Below are 20202 nucleotides of genomic sequence, written 5' to 3' on the forward strand. Positions count from 1 at the left end.
CTGTGCTGTGCAGATTTACATTTTCCTAATGATGTGCTTTCATTTTCCCTCCACTATCCCCGTGTCCTTCCCTTCACCTCCAGCCCACAGCCCACTGTGATTTAAAACACATACAACTGTACCGCTGTTTTACTGCAGAATAACACAAAGCGTGGACCGAGACACCTTCAGTCGCCCCAGCTCCCATCTGTTGCACATCTGGAAGTGGTGTGCGGCACCAATAATTGGAAGTCAATTTGTTTGAAGTTATGTATTTGGCATCTGGCTGGATTCATAAAAACTCTGGAAATCGCATTAATTTTATAGCATCTCGAGAAAAGGCCCCTTTTTTTCTCATCTCTCCTGCGTTCCATTGTTAATGCACGTGGGGCCGTGCTGGTCGAGTGACGTGGGAGTGTGTTGAACGCTGGTCAGGGTGTGGTCCTTCGTAAAAAAGCAGTGTTGAGGCCAGCGCCCTAAAGAATCGTGGGATGGATTACAGCAGCGCAGCGGAGAGAAAATATTGATTAGTTCCTAAGCAGTAAATGTAATGGCCAGACTTTGGCTGAGTTTTATAACTTCGCCTTTCACTTTGACCGCATCCTCAGATCATTTGTTATTTTTCCTGAAGGGAAAGCTCATCCCGGGCCTAGTTTGCCACATTTCCAGCAGACGGGCTGACTGATTGAGAAGCAGCATGGTGTTGTTTGTCACACAGCTCTGAGTCACGGCTGAAAATAGATATGACACCTGATGTTTGGTGCCTCTACCGACTGTCATATTGTTATTCCCACTCAAATTTCACCTAATTTGTGCACAAGTCTTGTCACAGTCCAGATCCTGATGAGGGCTTTTTCTCTTCCTCATATATGTGGCAATGGAGTGCAATGAGACGCACACCTGTGCTTGCACAGAAAGCGGTCTGAGTTTCTGCTTGCGTGTGCACATTTGTGTTTGCACATAAGCACATTTGATTAGGCTTGTTTGTGTTCGTGAGTGCGCGGAGCCTCATGCGTACGTATGTGTGTATGAGTGTGTGTGTGTGTGTTTTCCAAAGTTAGTCACCTCAGCGGGAGGTGATTAAGAGTTGCCAATGGCAGGCTCGACAGGTGAGCGCATTGTAGCGCGCTGGCAGCCGTGGCATCTGCACAGGTGACAGCTTCTCCTGCTCAGTGGCGGTGTCAGTGTTGGTGGGTGGCAGGAGGTCTGACAACGTTGTTTTGGTGACAGAACGACTCTGCTGTGAGGTTCACGACATCACTTGCCTTCTTTAGATTTGTCAGTTTATACTGGTAGGGAGAAGTACCATGGACCTCTGCATACACTGTACTGCCAAAGCCAGAGTTCTATATGAGAAAGGGAAAGTCCTGTTTACCAACACTTCATTACTCTGAAACTCATTTAAATTTATGGGCTGTCTGAAATCCTCTCTGTTGTGCCACAGTGCTGCTCCTTTGGGTCCATTACCATTACAGCACAGTGCTGTAATAAAACACAGCCCACTGCTGCCCCCTGCTGTTTGTAATCTGATACAGCAGTTGCCTTTTGCTCTCTTTTTTTTGTGTGTATTTTGCATTGTGAGTGAGGTAATTCATTGAAGGAGACCATGTTCCTGTGCATGCTGCAGGAACACACAAAAAGAGGCTGGAAAGATTATTTTACAAGGTGTTTGGTTTTTGGCAGATAATTTAAGAAGCTTGAATCCCATCTGTTTCTTATGAAGGAGATTAGGTAAGCAGCAGCAGAAGAGAGAAGGAGATGTGGAGGTTTGCATGGTTCGAATCTCGAACAAATTTGTTTTACACGTTTGAATTCAACACGTGCAACTGATGTCTCTAACAAATAGGATACAGTGCATTCAGTTTTTTAAAATCCAATGCAGACACACCAGTTCCCTAAGTTTCCAAACCTCGATGAAGTGTGATGCTCCAAATAAAAAAGTTCCTTGTTCTGATGTCACTGTTGCCTCATTCGACCACATTTCCTTTTGAAGCTTGTGCATAATGGTCCTTGAACTTTGCCCGTGATGACTCCTGATATGGGCCAAAAACTGAGTTTGTGAGGAAGAATAATCTGACTTCTGAGGAGAAATTTTATTTTTCCTGTTCTGTCAATACTTTCATTAAGGTAAAAGGTGCTCCTTTCACTACTCTGTTTAGCTTTCATCAATTACTGTGGAGAACTAATTGGATTTGTGTGTTTCTCCAAGTTTGCCACCACAAGAAAGAAGGCTATTGAGGAAAAAAAAGGGATTGAAAACAGAAGTTTTAATTAAACCTTTTGAGATGTTTTACTCCAGCCATGTGGAGTCTCTCACATATACTTTTTTTTTTTTTCTTTTTTGTTTAACTTAATGAAAATCTGTATCTACCTTCCATAACTGCTTTGGCCAATTACCCATAAACATCACTAACCACTTTTTAGTTTGAGATGCTGTACTCCATAATGATTGATCGCTTCAGTCTTGTTTGCATCTGAAGGGGAGATGCTTGTGGGGAATGTTTCGATTTCACAGAGAAACAGACTCTAATAACATTCTGAAACATTAATTCAGAGAGGCTTTGATGGGAAAGAAGTGCCGTGTTGTTTTTAGACTCGTCTGTTTGTTGGATTATTAATTCATGAGCTCAAGATAAAAGAAAAAGTAAATATTTGAAAAAGTCATTTCTCCTACTAGATCACAAATAAAGTTTAGTCACAGATAAAAAATGGTTGATGATCGCATTCCTGCAGAATGGGAGGACACTTCTTACCTCAAAGGAAACTTTGTTAGCTTGCTGCTCTCATAGCAACTCCTCAGTTGTTTCCATTATTCATCCTCAAGGGCTTATCAGCTCAAAGTGGCGTCATCAGAACTATTACTCTTCCTCTACTTGTCTTTATTATCCAATTTCCCACTTCTCTATTCCTTTCTGCCACTCATTTCCAATCAGACACCTTGTAAGCCTGCCCTTCAACTTCCACCATGAAACTTCATGAAGCCCTGCTGTCGCCTCACAAGATCATTTTTAGCACGTTTGTCACAGCAGATCACGGTTCGGATCTCATGGGCGTGCAGGGTTTGAGGCGTGTGCAGTTTGGGTGTGTTTCTGTCAGAGTTACATACTTGATGATTTGTTCCCAATGATTCACTCTGGTACTTTACCAAACATGGAGGCTACAACAGACGAAAAGTTTGTTCTTGCAGTATCTTGCGAAGGTGACGACAGGGAATACAGCAGGAAACGTCGAAAACAGGGGTTTATTAATATACATTTCCCCACCCCGTCTTAGAATAAAAAAAGGTAACATGTTAGATAGTAATATATATTTATACCTTTTTTTTATGAATACATGGATTAAAACACGTATAAATACAAAAATTCTTATGAAACAAAAACATTTCAAAGACACAAACAAGGCCAAAGACATGTTAGGCACTGAGGTGAGTACATTAGTTCTCTTTTCAGACAAAACTGGGAGTTCAAATAAGGCCCCTAACACGCTGCAAATGTCTGGTTAAAATCCTTTTTGTAAAGTCTAAACAAAAGGACAGGTATGGCATGTCTTCAGGGATTATTTTGCATATATTACAGTGTATAGCCACCACAGTGTTGACTCAAAAAATAGCAGGCAATGTCATTTACATTATGTACTGATAAATGTCTCCCTTTTTCTTACAAGTCTGCTTCTGCTCTGTCTGGGAGGCAGAGAAACACAGTGATTGTCCATAATAAAGTTTAAAAAAAGAGCAGGCGGTCCTTTGGGATGTTTCTGCTCCCGCAAAGCTTTCAGAGAATGTCAGCTTCTGGGATAGTCCAGCGCTTTATACACACATGGCACTTTGAGGGGTACTGTCAAGTCTCCTGTAACCCCGGCAGTGGTCACAACTGTATGCCCGGATCCATGAGTCGGTCTTTTTAAGGCTCTGTGTTTGCCCCGTACAGCGGGGGGTTACAGCTGTGCAGTCATGAGGTGTTAACAGCAGTGTGCTGTTGGGGGGGGTGGGACCCGGGACCCTTATAGGTCGTCGCCCTCGGCGGAGCTGAAGCTGCTCCTGCGGCTGCTGTCCTTGGATGCAGCTCCAGGGGAGCCGGCTGAGAGGAGCGGGTCGGTGCCAAACGGCGACAGCGGGTCGTCCATCAGGATCTCGTCCAGCTGGTGCTCTTCTTTTAGCGAGGCGGTAAAGAAGTCTGTGAAATGGGACAGCGGGTCGGAGAACGTGGTGCAGGCATCAGCGCCGGTCATGTGATCCTGTGGCCCGCTGGCTGTGGCGATGGACGGCACGCCGGCCACCACGGCTATCCTCTGGAGGTAGTCGCTGTTGGGGTCCTCCTGGTAGAGGGGCGGCTGCTGGGGCTGCTGTTGTTGCTGTTGCTGCTGTTGCTGCTGTTGTTGCTGTTGTTGCTGTTGCTGCTGTTGCTGCGGGGCCTGAGGAGATGATTGTTGCTGCTGCTGCTGTTGTTTGAGGAGGTGGGAGGAGAGTTCGACTGTTCCCAAGGCAGTGGCCATGTTTGGGAGTCCATGTGCTCGCGCCTGGATCTCAAGCTCCTGAAAATCAAATGGGAGTTAGAGTTTTGTCTAGTCCATACATGCATACTGACAGTAAAGCAGGGAGTAACACTGACTCTGTCACCACCACACCTCCTTTTTTTCTTTTTTTTTTCACATACTGAGGTTAGGTAGGGAAATTTGGATTTTGCCACGTAATCTTCTCCCACGCACACCTGTCAGTATCATCAAAAAGCCATGTTTGACCTTTGTTAGCTATCCTTTATCATTACCATGGTCATTGTTTTCTGGTTAGTGTTTTTTTTAAAGGTGATTGCAGTATTCCTTCCATAACTGAAGCAAACTCAGGAAAAACGCAGTCGCAGAGACGGATGCAAACATTTGTCTGGAAACACACCGCCTCATTCTTTGTGAAAGAGTTTCTGTCTTTGTCTTTATTTATCAGCAGCACTAAATTCCACGAGATGACAAAGTGAAAGGACCTCTTGCAGTCAACAGGGGTGGTGAAGGTGAACATTAGCCTGTCTGGGAGTTGATGCGAGTTGTTGCTTCAGCCGTGTGTTTCATTGATGTGTTCACTACAAAAGCAGTCTGAGGACTCGGTTACCTGGATCCTCAGCAGCAGCCTCCTGTTGGCCTGCTCCAGCTTCTTCTGGCGGCTCTCCAGCTCCCGAGCGTGCTGCTGCTCTTTCTGCAGCCACCTGATGTACTCCACCGAGGCCTTCAGGATGGTGCCTTTGTTCCACCGCATGTCGCTGCACAGAGGAGAAATGTAAGGGATAACCTTTTACACAGAACCCACTGATGTAGGCAGAATATCCTTTCCAATAAAAAAAAGGGGGGGAAAGTTTTAACAGAGTTTTTTCCCCCCCTTTTATTAATATGAATTAGAAATGGAGACTTACATGGGGCAATTATTCATCCTTGGACATTACACAGGGACGCAGAATGGGGATTTTAATAGAATAGTTAAGTAGCTATATGGAAAGTCCATTCTTGTACCTCCTTGTATGGTAAAATTAATCCTCGAGTAAAAATAGGTGAGGGGAAAATGAGCTAAGTAGGAAGGCAAGGAGAAAAATGGAGCTTTGGACTTAAGGTGCTGGAGTGCAAGTCATTCTTTTGCAGGTATTATTACTTTTTTAAAAAGGACAAGGGGACCTGCAGTAAAATTGTCCTTTTACACACAAGTGAGACGTTGGTCTAATAATCTCTTTTATCCTGTGTTAATGGCACTGTGACAACGCTAACCTTCCATTTAAATTCGAAGCAAAGTTCAACTGCGGGGAGATGGCCGGTGTTCCGCACTATCTCTGTGTTCCAATTGTGCTTCAAACTTTGATTCAAATGGCGTGGCCCGTTCTTTCGCGTTTGACCCTTTCCTCATCATTCATGCGTTGAGCTGAACTGCCGGGACCCGGCAAGGCGTACATCTCTAAGAGCGTAATGCAGTTGAAGCTCAAGTGCACCCTGAGAAATTGACTGAAATGTGCTTGAGCGCTCATTTGAATTCAGTGAGGAACATTTAGAGTGTCTTTGTGCTGTGAAGTTAATACGATTCTCCTGTCACACAGGCTCTTGCAGTTGGTTTGTGGCATAAAGCAAACTAAAGCAGTCAGTATATTAAAAACTTTGCCACTTACGGGTCATTCGACTTTGGTATGAGTGTCCCCAGCTCCTTGATTCTGTAGTTAATGTTGTATCTTCGCCTTCTTTCAACTAAGCAGAGCAAGGAAAAGAGACAAAAGCGCAAAAGTTGATTAGAACATTGTCATCAGATGTGCTAACAGCTAGCCGTAGCTCATTCTCTGTCAGAAAGTTAAATGCCGGGGAGAGGCACTTACTCAAATTATGGTTGTCTTTTTTCTGCCTCTCTTTGGCCATCACCCTGGTGTCGTGCTCTGTCAAAAAATAAATCACAAAGGGGAACAAATGGATTAGCAATGCACACTGATTTAGAAGCTGAAAGACGATCACAAAGCTCCACAGAGGGAGCAACTCAGCAGACACACAATCAGTTGTTTTGAGGGAGTTTAGCGTCGGGGTCACGGTGTGAAGCTTTTTGTGCATTAGCCGACACCGCAGACACGAGCATGACCTCCTTACACACACATAGCAACACACACACATGTGCTGAGTCCAGTTTATCCCCTCTGGCATGTCTGAAGCTCATTGCAAAAGAAAAAAGAAAACCGTGATTACTTTTAGACTACTTATTCTGCAATTAAGACAGTTTAGCAAATTCACTAATCTGTCCCGGAGAGGGCAAAAAATGCCAGTGCATCCATATTTGTATTCACATTCTTCCAAATTACATAATTAGGGACCTGAGATTGAATTTCCCAATTTGTCTCTGTTGATTCAATCAAGACAATTTAAAGTCTGTGTAACAGCCCATTGTCCTCTCTGCCCACACTCAAATGAAACGGATGGTAATTTACTTATTTGCCCATTGAGAGTGAAGGATTCTTCGGGCATCCTTTCTATTTCCTAAGTCAATTAGTTGTTTTTTTTGCTTTATGTTTGGGATTAATAGGACATTTTTGTCCTTTCTTTGCACTCTGGTGAAAAGCCTACATGTCTAATTAACAAAATTTGTGACAAGCAACACAGTGTCAAATACCAGACAGAAAGGAACACACTCGTCGTTGGTCCAACACACACAACTTGACCTTAACTTAAAAGTATTGCCGTTTTTACTAAACACAGTTCTGTCCTTCCACCAAAGCTTCAATACATAAAGGAACCACTTTTTTTTGTTTTGCTTTGTGTTTTTTTCTTAATCATATACATAATTCTCCAAATGTTTCAACTTTTACATCAATCTGAGCAAGCTACTACCTTTTTAACTGATTAGTTGTTTGCTCGAGACTATGGTATGAGTTCATACCTGTGTATTCCATTTTTACAGTGAGCTTTGTGGGATTAGATGTGGGACTCATTCCACCATTAGGGGGGTTCATACCTTGTTCACCCCCATAGATGTCCAGCATGCTGCTACTGAGGGACACCTATAGGGAAGAGAGAGGGGGACAGGTAGAGAAAGAAGGAGAAAGGGTCAGTCGAAGGGGGAAGCAGGTTTGCATTTCACACCTCAAGACAAATAGTTGTTTTTAGCCGCTGTGTGGCTTTGTTGCATTGACAAAAATGACAAGAGGCAAGTGGAATGATCAGAGTCTTGTGGAGAAGCTTGTCAGCCTCCAGGCCTCTGAGTCTGGTCTTCCCAGCACAGGGCTGGGAGTCCCTCATCTGCCACAGCAGGACAAGACAAACCCTGTGCTGTGGTCCTCAATTGTTGCCATGCTCAGATTACTTGCTTGTCTTGCATGACGAAGAGTAAAACAAGTTAACAAGAACGTAACCTAACTGTAACCTTCTCAGACAACCCTAGCTGCTTCAACCCAAGTTTTGCTGATCTCTGAGGGCCAATTTTAACTGATGTTTTTGCCTTGATCCACAAAAGGCACCATTTTCAAGCCCCTCTGAGTTGAAAGAACCCCTAACACTGGTGTGCTCTGTGTTTAAAAACAGCATCCCATTAGATGAAAAGGCGAGCTGGGTCAACTGCTTGAACAGAGGCAAAACTGTTTTCGTACTGGTCTCTTCTTGTCTGGGAAAGCATGCTTCACTTCTGCAATAATAACGCCCTTTTCACGGAGCAGGGGCATGTCTGGATATAGCGTGCTGACACACATGTGTGTCTAATTCGCATTTGTGTATTTATGGGAAAATCCTAAAGAAGTCACTATGGTTTCCGAGACGCGCACAGCCAATTTTATCCATGACATGTGTGTCAAATGTAACTACGAGAGCGGTGAAAGGGATAAGGCTGCATGTCAAGTGAAGAGATGGGACGGAATGTAAAAGCAGGAGGAGAGAGGAGGAGATACCAAACAGAAGACACTGCAGTCACGTCGGATATCTGCAGTAGGTTTGTGTGTGTTTCTTCTCCCCAAGATTGAAGAATAGAAGAGGAGTAGGGGGGGGGGGGGCAAACATGCATATGAAAATGAAAGATTGCAACAATTCCCCTCCTGCTACTACTCATTTACTAATCATCATATCATTTCCCGTCTGCATTCCTGAAAGTGTGGACATGGTGAAACAGTGTGATGCATCGTACTGTATGACTAATTAGGATGAATTGATCCATTTAAGCATGGTATCATTTCTGAACAAGCCCATTGGGAGTTTATACATTAGGCCAATCCAATGGTTCCCTAACTTCTTCCAGTCAGGTCTCTCACTCTTTGCTCTTCTGTTGCACTTCTGTTTTACTTTGGAAACTAACTGACCTCCATTCCTCTACCTCCTCCTCTGCCACTTAACTTTTCCTCCCCCTCTCATTCCTTCGCCGTCACAGTAACTGTTGTGTTATACTCTCTGTCACTTTATCTGTGTGGATGATTCTTTGTCTGTATGTGTCTCTTTCTCTATCTATGTTCACATCGAAAGCTCTGGATTTGCTTCGGGTGCTGGCGTGTTCTCCAGCCAAACGGGTCATTTGCTGATTGGGCCTGTGTGTTGCAATGTTTCTCATTAGCTCTTTTGACAACAGTGGATTTTAGTGAGACATTGTCCCTCGTTTTTTTTTTATAAAAGCTTAATCTACTTTGTTAAACTTCTTGAGCAATGTGGCAAATATTGCTAAGCCCAAGTGAACTTTGACTTGGCTCTAGACTTAAGCTGACCTCAAAGTGAGTCAGGTCCCCTTTTTCCCAAGCTAGTCAAGCCTGCGGAGAAAGTGAGGTGGAGGAACCTCACTTTCAAGTCTCCATTAGGCTTTGGAAGAAAGAAATCATTGCTTAATGAACATGACATAAACCTAACCACAACTTTTTTGAAGTGCTCAACAAACGGAGGGGACGAATCAGAAATCGATTCCACAGACAAGCAATCTTCAGCTAGTCTGAAGCAATGAAAAGAGGGTTTAGAAGGTAGCTGTTCGACCAAGACTTAATGGGATTCATACTTACATTGTTTTGCATCATGATGTTAGGCTCCATGCAATCCAAGCCTCCATCATTGAAACCAGATTCAAGACTGATTAGGTCATCAATAACTTCATCCATTGGAAACTAAAAGAAAACATTAACTTCAGTTTACTCAAGGACAGACTGATGGTGTTTGTGTACCGTCCAAGTCTCTCCAGATCTCAACATTCAAACCATAACAGCCATGACAACAGGGAGGAACTGCTCAGAGACTAATCCAATAACAGACAAGTTCTTCACTGCCACATTCGGGGGTTTGTTAACAGTGATGGCAGGGAAAACATGCATCTGTTACCAAACTAGTTTCCTCCTTTGAAAGGGTTCTCTCATCAGAGACTGCATGTCTGAAGTTATTGATGAGCACATCAAAGAGAGAGGAAGATCAATAAGCAGCACCACTTTGTGTAGATGATTAGTTACTTTCTGCATGAAGATTCAAAGCCAGTCCAGATCTGAATTTAGCTTTTGATGCTTCTGAAGTATCTGTATATTCACTTTCCATCCCAACAAAGTGCTTACTATGATTCATGGCTCATAATTTGAAAGCATTTAGAAATACAGCAGATCTCTTACACGCGGCTACACAAAAGCATAGGAAATATATATTAGATCAGGAATTTTGACTGTAAACAGGAAATGTTTCAAGCATGTTGTGAAATCTTGAAAAATTATGATCCAGTTTGTCGGTATGTGACCCAGTCTGTGGCTCGTACTTTTTTCCTGTTATGCGACTCTTTTCCAAACACTTGGTTCATTTTGAGCTCTTTCATTTTCAGTTCCACATATTGGTGATTCTTTCTTTTTCCACTCACCTCGCTCTCATGATTGGTCATTGTGAGCAGGGTAACGGGGCTGTTGGGGTTGCTGCTGTCACTGACGGGGGGCATGTGTCCGTTCCTCATGATTGGCACGGTGGTCAACGGTTGGCCAGGAGTGTGTGGATGCTGCACGGCGTGGCCCGATCCGGCCGAGGAGGCCAGTTTGGAGCCCAGCGTCAGGTACTGCTTCACCGGCTGATTCTGGCTTTGATGGAGGTGGAACTTGGAGTTCTCCAGGTGGCTTTGTACCTGTAGAGAAAAACAAACCACACGTCAGTTGAGCTAGTCAAGAGATCAGATCAGAATCAGATCGGGATATAGGCAATAGCACATTGTTTCTCATATGCTGAGACGGCACTGACTCAGAATATACTCACAGTTGTTTGAAGCAGCTGCAGAATTCTCTTATTCAACACACAAATATAGATTTCCAATAAGTAGTCACTGAGGTTCTGCAAACTTACCGGCCTAAGATTATTTGGAATTTTGTGTTCATATTTAAGTAAACTGTTTGTTAGATCTAGAACGTGTCTTCATTACAATGAGGATTCACTGTCAAGGTTTCCTGAGGCCTGAGCTGAAGTTGAAAATATAAACTGTTTTTCTTTGACCTCTATCACTTCTTCTATGTTGCATTTTTAAAATTGTTATCAGCCAAGCCAATGAAAGTCACAAAAAATTGGAAACAAGTAAAAAAAATAATATAAAATGGTAACACTGTTCCCAAAAACTTCTAAACTTTGATTTTCTTACTTTTGAAGCTCTGGTTGCATCCCGCATTTTGTAGTAACTGCAGTCACTTAAGTGTGGCATTCTCGGAAAAGTAGGTAGTCTTCAGATTGGTTTATTCTTTCGTAACAGCAGGTCAGCTTTAGGGATCCAGTTCTGCTGCTGCGTTCCTGTTAAGCTGACTTCTCAGTGAGCGTCTGTCCCTTCCAGGCCCCTACCAGTGTTTTATAAAGGGCCCTAAGTGAACTAATTAGGCCCACAGCTGGGCGTAAGCCTTTATGTTGCTTAGCTTGATAATCACTTCAAACACCAGACTGTTAGATCATCCAGGGTTTGATCACTGCAGGATATCTGCCTTTAGCGTCTATCACTAATTCATCTGGACCGCCCTTTTCAGTCTGGCTGACCAATCAGTGGTCATCTCCCAAAGTCCTCTGCTGTCTGCTTCAGGGATTGTGCTGCACAATTGACCCTTGTTTTCCAATGAGGGTTTTAAATAACTCCTCTAATGCCATTTTTAACCAAGCCTTTTCATTCATTCACTGGTTTGAATGTAGATAGTTAAGCGTTATTAGTTTCACGTATAATAGGTGCAATAAAGCTATTGCGAAATTAGCGCTATTTTCAGAAAGAACATCTCACCTTAAATGGCTAAAATTCTCACATGCCTGATTCTCACAAAGGGGTTTTGTGTTGTAACTTGTTTTATGAGTTAATGTCTTACAGAGTATTTTGGTGAGCACTTAAGAATAACATGTCATTTTAGCAATGATTTTACAAAGTTACCTTAGTCACTTGTCAGGAATTTTGGTGTATTCCCCAGTGTTTTGGTTTTTTTTCAATCTTTTTTTAATCTGAATCCCTAAATGAGTACTCTTTCCATGACTGACCAGAGCTAATCAATCGGAACTAGAGGAAACTCTGATAAGCAGCAGAGTTGGTGTGGTAGCGGACTCTGTTGACTCTGCTGTATTACTTAACCGACTGAGGAAATGAAACCTGATATTAAAAAACAAGACCTTTCTCATTCTATATGTCCCTACATTGAGTTGACACATTTAGAACACTTTACTTAGCCTTAAAAACAGACAGGTGACAGATGTCACTTACAAGCAAATCATAGGACATGAAGGCATACGAACACTCTGCAGCTTTTGATTAGCAGTGGCTAATCTGCAGTAGCTAAAAGTTTAAGAAAATTAGCTAAAAGTAGCAACAAATTTTTTTTTTGTGCTTAAAGTTAGTCACAAATTGACTTGTTGGAATTCATAACATAGTTTGCTCTTAGCACATTTTATTGGCTGACTTAGAGTCCTTAAAATTCTTCTCATGGATTATATGTCCATAAACTAAATAAAAAGCTGCAGTAGCTAAAAAGGCTAAAGGAAAGTAGCTAATAGTAGCAACAAAAAAAGAGGGGAAAATCGCTTTTCTTTTTTCTTTCAAATTTTAGTCGCACAAATGGACTTGTTTGAATTCAGCTTGCTCTAAGCTCATTAGATTTACTCACTTACAGCAACAACAAAACTAATAACTGGCACACACATTTTAGCTTTTAGCTGGCAATGCACCAGTGCACCCAAACTTATTAAACTCTCCTTGTCAGCTGGACTTGCTTGTCTTATTCACTACTCGTCCACCTAACTAAGAACAAGCTCATCACAATACTCAACTTGTCAGTAGTAACTGAGAGCTCTTATCTGACTTCTCCTGGCCAAACAAGATCTCAGTTGTTAGCCAATCAACATTTTTTTCCACTACGGATAGCAGGAGGGATGCCAGGACTGCTACACACCACATCTGCTTTGTGTGACAGCGGATTGTCCTGATTTCACTGCGGCCCTCTCACTACTGTAAATGCCGGAGACACGCTTGTTATCCACTTAAGGGAATCTGATTAGATTTGAGCAGTAATGGTGCTTCAGTCACCAAGGCCAGCCGTGACAATGGCGGGCCTGTGCATGTGTGAAGTGTGCATGCTGAAATTTATCAGTGCCTGCCATACACACTGGACAGGAATGAGATAAGAATCTAATCAATCAAGGTTCAACTTTGGGATTGTTGTGGATGTTTCAGACCCTTCGGTTTTTTTCTCTTTTTCAATAAGGCTACCAGCACCTGCTTCAACAATTGAGGCAGTGTTTGAGACAGAGAAGAGGTCACAGGTTCACTTTCTGTTTACACACATCTACACTGCTACTGCTAACATGCAACCCCATGGTGCATGGTTGCATCTTTGTTGTTTTATTTTGTTTACAGTATAAAAAAAAAATGGTTTGATTTATTTTTCCACAATGTTCTTCATTATGTTTCACAATTTTTCCAATTTGCAGTTGTACTTCCTGTGTCTAGATAAAACATCTAAACTTGTCAGTCATCAGGAAATCAGCAGCATCTTCCTAACCTCATTCTCCTGATTAGAGATGTTTTAAATTCCTAAAATCAGGATGCCAGATCCAGATGAAGCCCTTATCCCACACGCATGCCTATTTCTCCTTTTCCTTCTCAAACTTCTCCTCACTCTGTCACGAAAAGTCTTTGATTAGTTTTTTATGAATTTTCCAGATTAATCAAATCTTACTGGTACACAAGTGCACATAAAAGCAGCTATAAAATATATCAAAGCAATAGCATGGTGACAACTAAAGAGAATATTACATCAATATCCTGTCATTTCTGCAGCCATACAGTCTATGTTCTCCAGCCTTTCGCTATGTGATGCATTTAATAGTTGTGTTATTTACCTCGCAGTTAAAAGATGTAATTCTCTAGTCCGAACTGAAATGCTGCGCTCAAAGTCATTCAAACAACCCAACTCCCAGCTTTTTCTTGTGTACGAACAGCTCTTGCCAAACTCGGTTTCAGTCTTGCCCAAGTTCTCCTTTCACTTCAGAAAAATCCAACAACTTATGAAACACTGGGTGATGGGGACATTAGTTAGCTGTACAAATTGTGGACAAACCTTGTAGGAGGTTTGGATTCATTTCTGCAAAAATGCTTTGCTATATACCATATTGACACAGTTCGGGAATGCAGAGTGGAAATGTTTAATGATCTTTTTTCCCCATCTTGAATCTACGAAGATAAGATGAAAGTGGAACAAAAAGCCTTCTCAGTTATGCTTACTATATTTTTTTGCTGAGCCTGCTAACCAGTAAATAGCTGTAACCGCACAAGAGATTGTGATGAAATACGTGGGAAGATAAGACTGGGATGGAGAACTTATCACAAAATTTGCATTCCATGGTGGCTATTCAGTTATTCTGGTTTATAATTCGTTGAAAACGTCTCTTGCATGCACACAAATACACACAAAGGCACTTTTCTACATGTGACCTTGCCCCAGTTTCCCTGGGCAGTATCTAGGTTTTTGCCCCCTACCTGCAGAAGTTGGATCTCTGTCAGGGTGATCACTTTGACCACACAACAACGGCTCATGGCTCTCCAGAGTGGCAGCGTCCCCCACCACAGGAGCTGCAGATTCTTACAGAAGAAGAACAAGAGTCAACTGCTTACGGCTGTGTCTCACACCGAGACCACGGTGACAAGAAGAGGAAGAAAAAGAGAGGTGCAGCAGCCTCTTTCCTGAGCTTTTGCAGAAATACCAGAAAGGAAGGCATGACACATCAGCTTATTTGGGAGCCGCACAGGCCGTTTCCTGTGTGTGTGTGGGTTTTTGGTCAGAAAAAGGCCTGACAGAGGCAAGAATACAAATGACAGTTCGGGGGTCGCGTGTAAAAGCGAAATAAGTTGACAGAAAGTGAGTTCCTGCTTGTGGATCATTGCGCTTTCCTGCCTGCGAAAGATCAAGCCCATCTCAGCACATTCTCCCAGGTTATCTTCATGACACTCACTTCCCCTTGAACACCATTTAACCACCACAGTTAGACTTTCAGCAAGGGGAACGCATTGAAAACTCTTCATTTGTGCAAATATACTAAATGCAGTCTGTCAGTACATTAAGTGACTGTTAGAAAAAAAATTGCGTTAGTACAACTAAAGTTACACATTAAGAATAAATGTAAACATATGATTAAGACTGCAAACATACCAGAGAGTTGGAATAAAATGCTAATACTATGCAGCAGCTGGGAGTCAATTGGACCTAAACTGGAAGGGGGAACTCTGGCCTTCTCCTGTTCATGCATGCACCTCCCAGAAGCAGAATTCCTGATCCATTCCACCTTGGTGGGGTGTACAGGAGGCAAGACATGGTGCAAAAAGCATGCTGCGGACATTTTAGTGATGCCTTGTGCGTGTATCAGCACTTTTAACGAATGGGCCAGCAAAGAAGAATCTGAAATAACGACTGTTCAACTTGCACATTTGCTTGCTGTGAATCCTTCAGATATTTACCTGCTCTTGTCACACGGACCTATTTGGTAACTGATGCATTATTCAGTATTTAATCGCAGCCTCAACTGTTAAAAGTTTGGTCTGGCCAATGTTTACATTTGCAGTCTCACAAATTTAAAACCCGGAACAGTCCAATGTCCTGACAAAGGAGAGCCACAGTTTTATACTCATTGCTGATTCAGTGATTATTGCAAACAGAAACTGGGGGTTTCATATCTTTTGATACACTGTAATAAACACATCAGAATTAATTTGAGGACATCCAATGTAATAAGGGGAATTGAATCACAATGATTCAGTTAAATCAGGCCGACATAGAATATGTTTTTTGAAGAGGAAGTCTCCTTTCAGCTGTCAAAATGCAGTTTGTCCTGCACGTGTTCATGGAGGATGATTTGATTACACACAGAATGCCAGTCTTGATATGACTGTACATGTAAAGTTATCTGTGCAAGTCTCAGTCAGATACAGTAGCATCATTTACACTGGTGTCTACATTATTTTGCTGTGATTTGGGTGAATGTTGACGCTTGCACACTACAGTACCTCACTCTGTTAGTTCTGTCCACCATTACCCATGTGTGTATTTGTCTACTTTTTTTATTTATTTGATGTCCTCTTTTTGTACATACTAGCAGATCTATCCAAATTCCTGGCTGGCCATTTTTGGCTCGTCTTGGGGCAAGCCACAAGTGCTCACCTTTGTTAGTCCCCCTGCACGGCATGTTTAAAACATCAGGGACTTCCTGTAAGAGCAGGCCTGCTTCTGAGACAACACTTCAAAGTGCAGCTCCAACATCTGAGGACTGTTTTATCCTGCTAGAAAAGGAATGCATAATGGGCACAGCACCACTGCACTTTTAATGATTCTCATATGAATTAAATATTACAGTTATTTTAACTGGATTGCACGTGAAATCGTGTGTGATAGTGTGTGAGTCAGTGTGTTCTTGTTACCTTGATGAAATATTGAATTTATGAAAATAGTTTGCTCCTGCAGTGCTGTGAAAATAATTAGGATTCATGCTTATAGTAAAGATGGTCTGATTTAAAGGTAAAATGATTCAAAGGGGCAGTTTTGATTGTAAACAAACATGTTCTTTCCCTCCAAAACACTGTGGATTTCCATTTTTAAGCCCGCGGCCGCTTTTATATCAAGTTGATAGTCAGCCATTGGGCACATCTGGTGCACCTGTGAATATTTGTCTTTCTTGCATTCTCAGTTTGTCAAAATTATTTTCTCCCAATCAAACATGTTCAATCAGGTCTGTCAGTTGCATGCACAGGTGAGTTGACCTACAGTTATAGCTGGATCTGGTTATTCAATTAGACCCCCATCCTCGGGAATCAAATTATTAACCCAATTATGTCCAGCATCATGACACTGGACTGTGAAACTACATTAGGGATATTCTGAAACTTCTAACTATATCTGTGGGAGATCATTGTACCTGTATGTATGGATGAATTCACTGCACAGATGTTGTCAATAAGTTACTTGAATGATAGATTTGTTATAATTAAATCAAGATATTATTAGAGCAGAATGACAGTCTAGATATGCTGTAAGTAACTCTTCTTATAAAGGCCCTCAGAGACGGCCTAATGGGGCTTTCACATATGTGCTGCATTCCCCACAGGGGTACTTTTTGGAGCTGGAAACTTGGATGTAGGTTGTATTTGTCAGACTGTCAGTGGAATGTGCCTTTACTGTTCCTGGGGAGGTGGAGACAAGCAGCAGCTGAGAGGGTGTGGGTTCATAACATCCTCAGGAGCTGGGACAGTTTAGGCTCATCCAGGAGCTGCACCTGTGCAATGGCTGCTTCTAGGTCTACTTCAGGCTGTGTAAGGAGTAATCTGACACAGAGACACAAAAAAATGAGAACCATCTTTAGGCGGCCGTCACTCTAAACAGTGTTTGGCAAGCGTAGGAGAGGGGTGGTTTGTCCAGATCTGCTAAATTCCCACTGATTGGAAACATCAACGGTCATCACAGAGTTCTGGGCTCCAAGTTATTGTAAATTATTTATTTAAACTTCAGCACAAAGTGCACGGTTTGCACGCCGGACCTTACACTGCGCCTAATTCACCGTTGCGGAGATCCATTTGCACAATGCACAATACATAGACATGACAGGGTTTAGATATACCTTTTAAATGCTCTTTTTTTGCCAAACAAAAACAAAATGCTTGCACCGCCGTTAGTGTTGGGGGAAAAAAAAAAACGATACCAGTACGTATGCCAGCAGCTTAAGCAAATAACTTAATTCTTCAGATGTTGGCAGGGAAGTTAACATGATAAACAATAATTTTATCAGTTCAGAAATGCATAAATTTTGTAGGAAGAAGCTGGTCTCAAAACATCTGAGAGATACCAGCGAAGTATTTCTACTTTTTACTGACTCATTTCCCTCCATTTGTGCAAATTACAAATGTTACATAAACAACTTTACTCAACTGAGGGACTTCAGAAAGACGAGGGGATTGTGGGAGGAGAAAAAGGCGGATGCACTTCAGCCGAGCCTCTCAGTCAGTACAGAGGAGATGTAATTAGTCGAAATGGAATAATACAATTTTTGCCGCTAAATCAGTTAGAGCACATTATTCTCTCTGTGAGCAGTGAAAAGGAGCCTGTTCACAGGAACACCTGAGAGGTCGTAGATCCTCTACACACATGCATACATTCTTGCACAGTCTTGCACGCACAGTGCTTCACAGAGACGAACTATGAAAGCTTAGCCTCTTGTGTATCCTGCTAACAGATTAGTTAGTGGCTGTGTATATACCATTTCCTACCTAAACTAATGGTCTACCTTGTAATTCCCTAGTTTGCGAGGGTGTAACATTGGTAAAGGTTGCAAAGTCAATGAAGTAGCTCACACCAAATCACAAGTTAAGATCTTTCCTTCTGTTATGATCTGAACTTACAACCCAACATCTAAAATCTCTCAGACTTTAAAGGTTGCTTGGCAACTATAAAATCATAACATGTTGATATATTGTGTGACTGCTCAAAAACAACATGAAGAATATTTACGCTTTACAGTTACACAGTTAATTCAATAACTGTAGTACAGTCCATGTTTATTCAACCCAAACAGGTCGTTTATGATGCATACGTTACTGTAGCTGCAGGGCCGCTTGTTGTGTGTTGTGTGAATGTTTGTGAGAGTTCAAACTCTGGTCAACTCCTGAAATCCCCAAGAGCTCCATCTTTCTGTTATATTTCCTCTCATTGTTTCTTCTTTTTCCTCTTGTCTGTGAGTCTATGTCAGTGGTATGTTCATAATGCCAAGGGATCATTTCTCATCCAACTTTTAAGACTTTCATCCCTTCGATGATGTGTGTTGTGTTGTTTTTGACCCCTGGTTTGAACTCACCTCTATCTCAGTATTTCTCACTTTTTCAGTCGCACCATCATTTGAGTTTTGTTTCACATTTTTCAAAAATAATCTGAAATGAGGAAATGCGCAGAATTACAAAGTACACACTACTGCAAATGTGGAACCTTTAAGCAGCAGACCGTGGTTTGATTTCTGAGATTCATCTTTATCTTTAGTTGTTTAGGTTTTACTTCATCATTCATTTTGTTTTCAGTTACATTTTTGTTCTGTCGCCTGATACTTTGGTGTCTTGTTACATTTCCTTTGCCAAAACAATAACAGTAAAACCTGATTTCTCTTCTCTTCTGAATGAATAAACATCTCCCGTTTTCACAGAAGTTGTGGCGTCGTTGCCACTGTCGGGAACAGGTGTGGTAGCCAAATCAGTAGGGAGAAGCATGTTGTTATCATGGTAGCTGCACGTAATTTCTTTGTTTGCTTACATACTTTAATCCTCTTTTGTGTTTTCTTTTAGAACTGAATATAAAAGTTTTAATAATGCATCAATATGCATGTACTTAAGTTGAAATGGAACAGTTGCAACATTTGAATCTGTGATCATCTGGAAAAGATGTCCATCCATCCATCCATCCATCCATCCATTATCTTCCGCTGGTCCGGGGATCGGGTCGCGGGGGCAGCAGCTTGAGCAAAGAGACCCAGACGTCCCTGTCCCCGGCCACTTCCTACAGCTCTTCTGGGGGCACCCCGAGGCATTCCCAGGCCAGCCGAGAAACATAGTCTCTCCAACGTGTCCTGGGTCTTCCCCGGGGCCTCCTCCCAGTGGAACGGGCCCGGAACACCTCACCAGGGAGGCGTCCAGGAGGCATCCTAACCAGATGCCCGAGCCACCTCATCTGACTCCTCTCGATGCGGAGGAGCAGCGGTTCTACTCCGAGCCCCTCCCGGATGACCGAGCTTCTCACCCTATCTCTAAGGGAGAGCCCAGACACCCTGCGGAGGAAACTCATTTCGGCCGCTTGGAAAAAATGTCTTCTAAATAAACTAAGTATATAGGATAAGTTGTAATCGTCTGTCAAAGTCAAGTTAAAGTAAACAGCAAAGCTGCCTTCAGCGGATATGAGGATTATGGGTAAACTGCTGTGTTGTAGTTCTGAAAGGGGAATCTCATCCTTGACCCTCACCGTCCAGTGAACTGGAAAAGGTTAGATTGGTGTTTAGCATTGCTTCTCTGAATGATGTCAGAAAGCTTTACTACAGACAACCTTTAATCTCTCACTTTGGCAAACAGTGAAAGGGAGCCCCAGTGAGCTCCAACTATAACTATTAAGATGAAGTCTTATTAAAATTATGCACATGATTGATCGCAAGACAGTTGCAGCTCAGCAAGCTAAAGGCCTTGAAAGCCTAGGACAAAGAAATCTTTGATAATGTCTCAGAAGAGAGTACGGTTTGCTTAAACATCACTTTAACATAAACGTGATAGAGCAA

At 42.3% G+C, this 20202-nt stretch overlaps 1 protein-coding gene across 4 annotated transcripts in view; it reads right to left on the bottom strand.

The window, feature by feature from the left end:
* Positions 1-3245: 3245 nt before the first annotated feature.
* Positions 3246-20202, bottom strand: part of tfec (transcription factor EC) — a 37785-nt gene continuing 20828 nt past the window's right edge. The window contains exons 1-8 of one of the 4 annotated variants that reach the window (XM_075471419.1): positions 14393-14602; positions 10277-10531; positions 9447-9548; positions 7361-7481; positions 6315-6371; positions 6114-6189; positions 5078-5225; positions 3246-4509 (exon numbers count right to left, since the gene is read on the bottom strand). In XM_075471419.1, coding sequence (XP_075327534.1) covers positions 3979-4509; positions 5078-5225; positions 6114-6189; positions 6315-6371; positions 7361-7481; positions 9447-9548; positions 10277-10531; positions 14393-14449 — 1347 coding nt within the window. In that variant the 5' untranslated portion in view covers positions 14450-14602 and the 3' untranslated portion in view covers positions 3246-3978. Of the gene's footprint in view, positions 4510-5077; positions 5226-6113; positions 6190-6314; positions 6372-7360; positions 7482-9446; positions 9549-10276; positions 10532-11035; positions 11678-14392; positions 14603-20202 lie in introns of those variants that run through there. The other 3 variants (XM_075471420.1, XM_075471417.1, XM_075471416.1) reach the window with 3 other exon arrangements.

Source organism: Odontesthes bonariensis, chromosome 8, assembly GCF_027942865.1.
Source record: "Odontesthes bonariensis isolate fOdoBon6 chromosome 8, fOdoBon6.hap1, whole genome shotgun sequence".
Lineage (NCBI taxonomy): Eukaryota > Metazoa > Chordata > Actinopteri > Atheriniformes > Atherinopsidae > Odontesthes > Odontesthes bonariensis.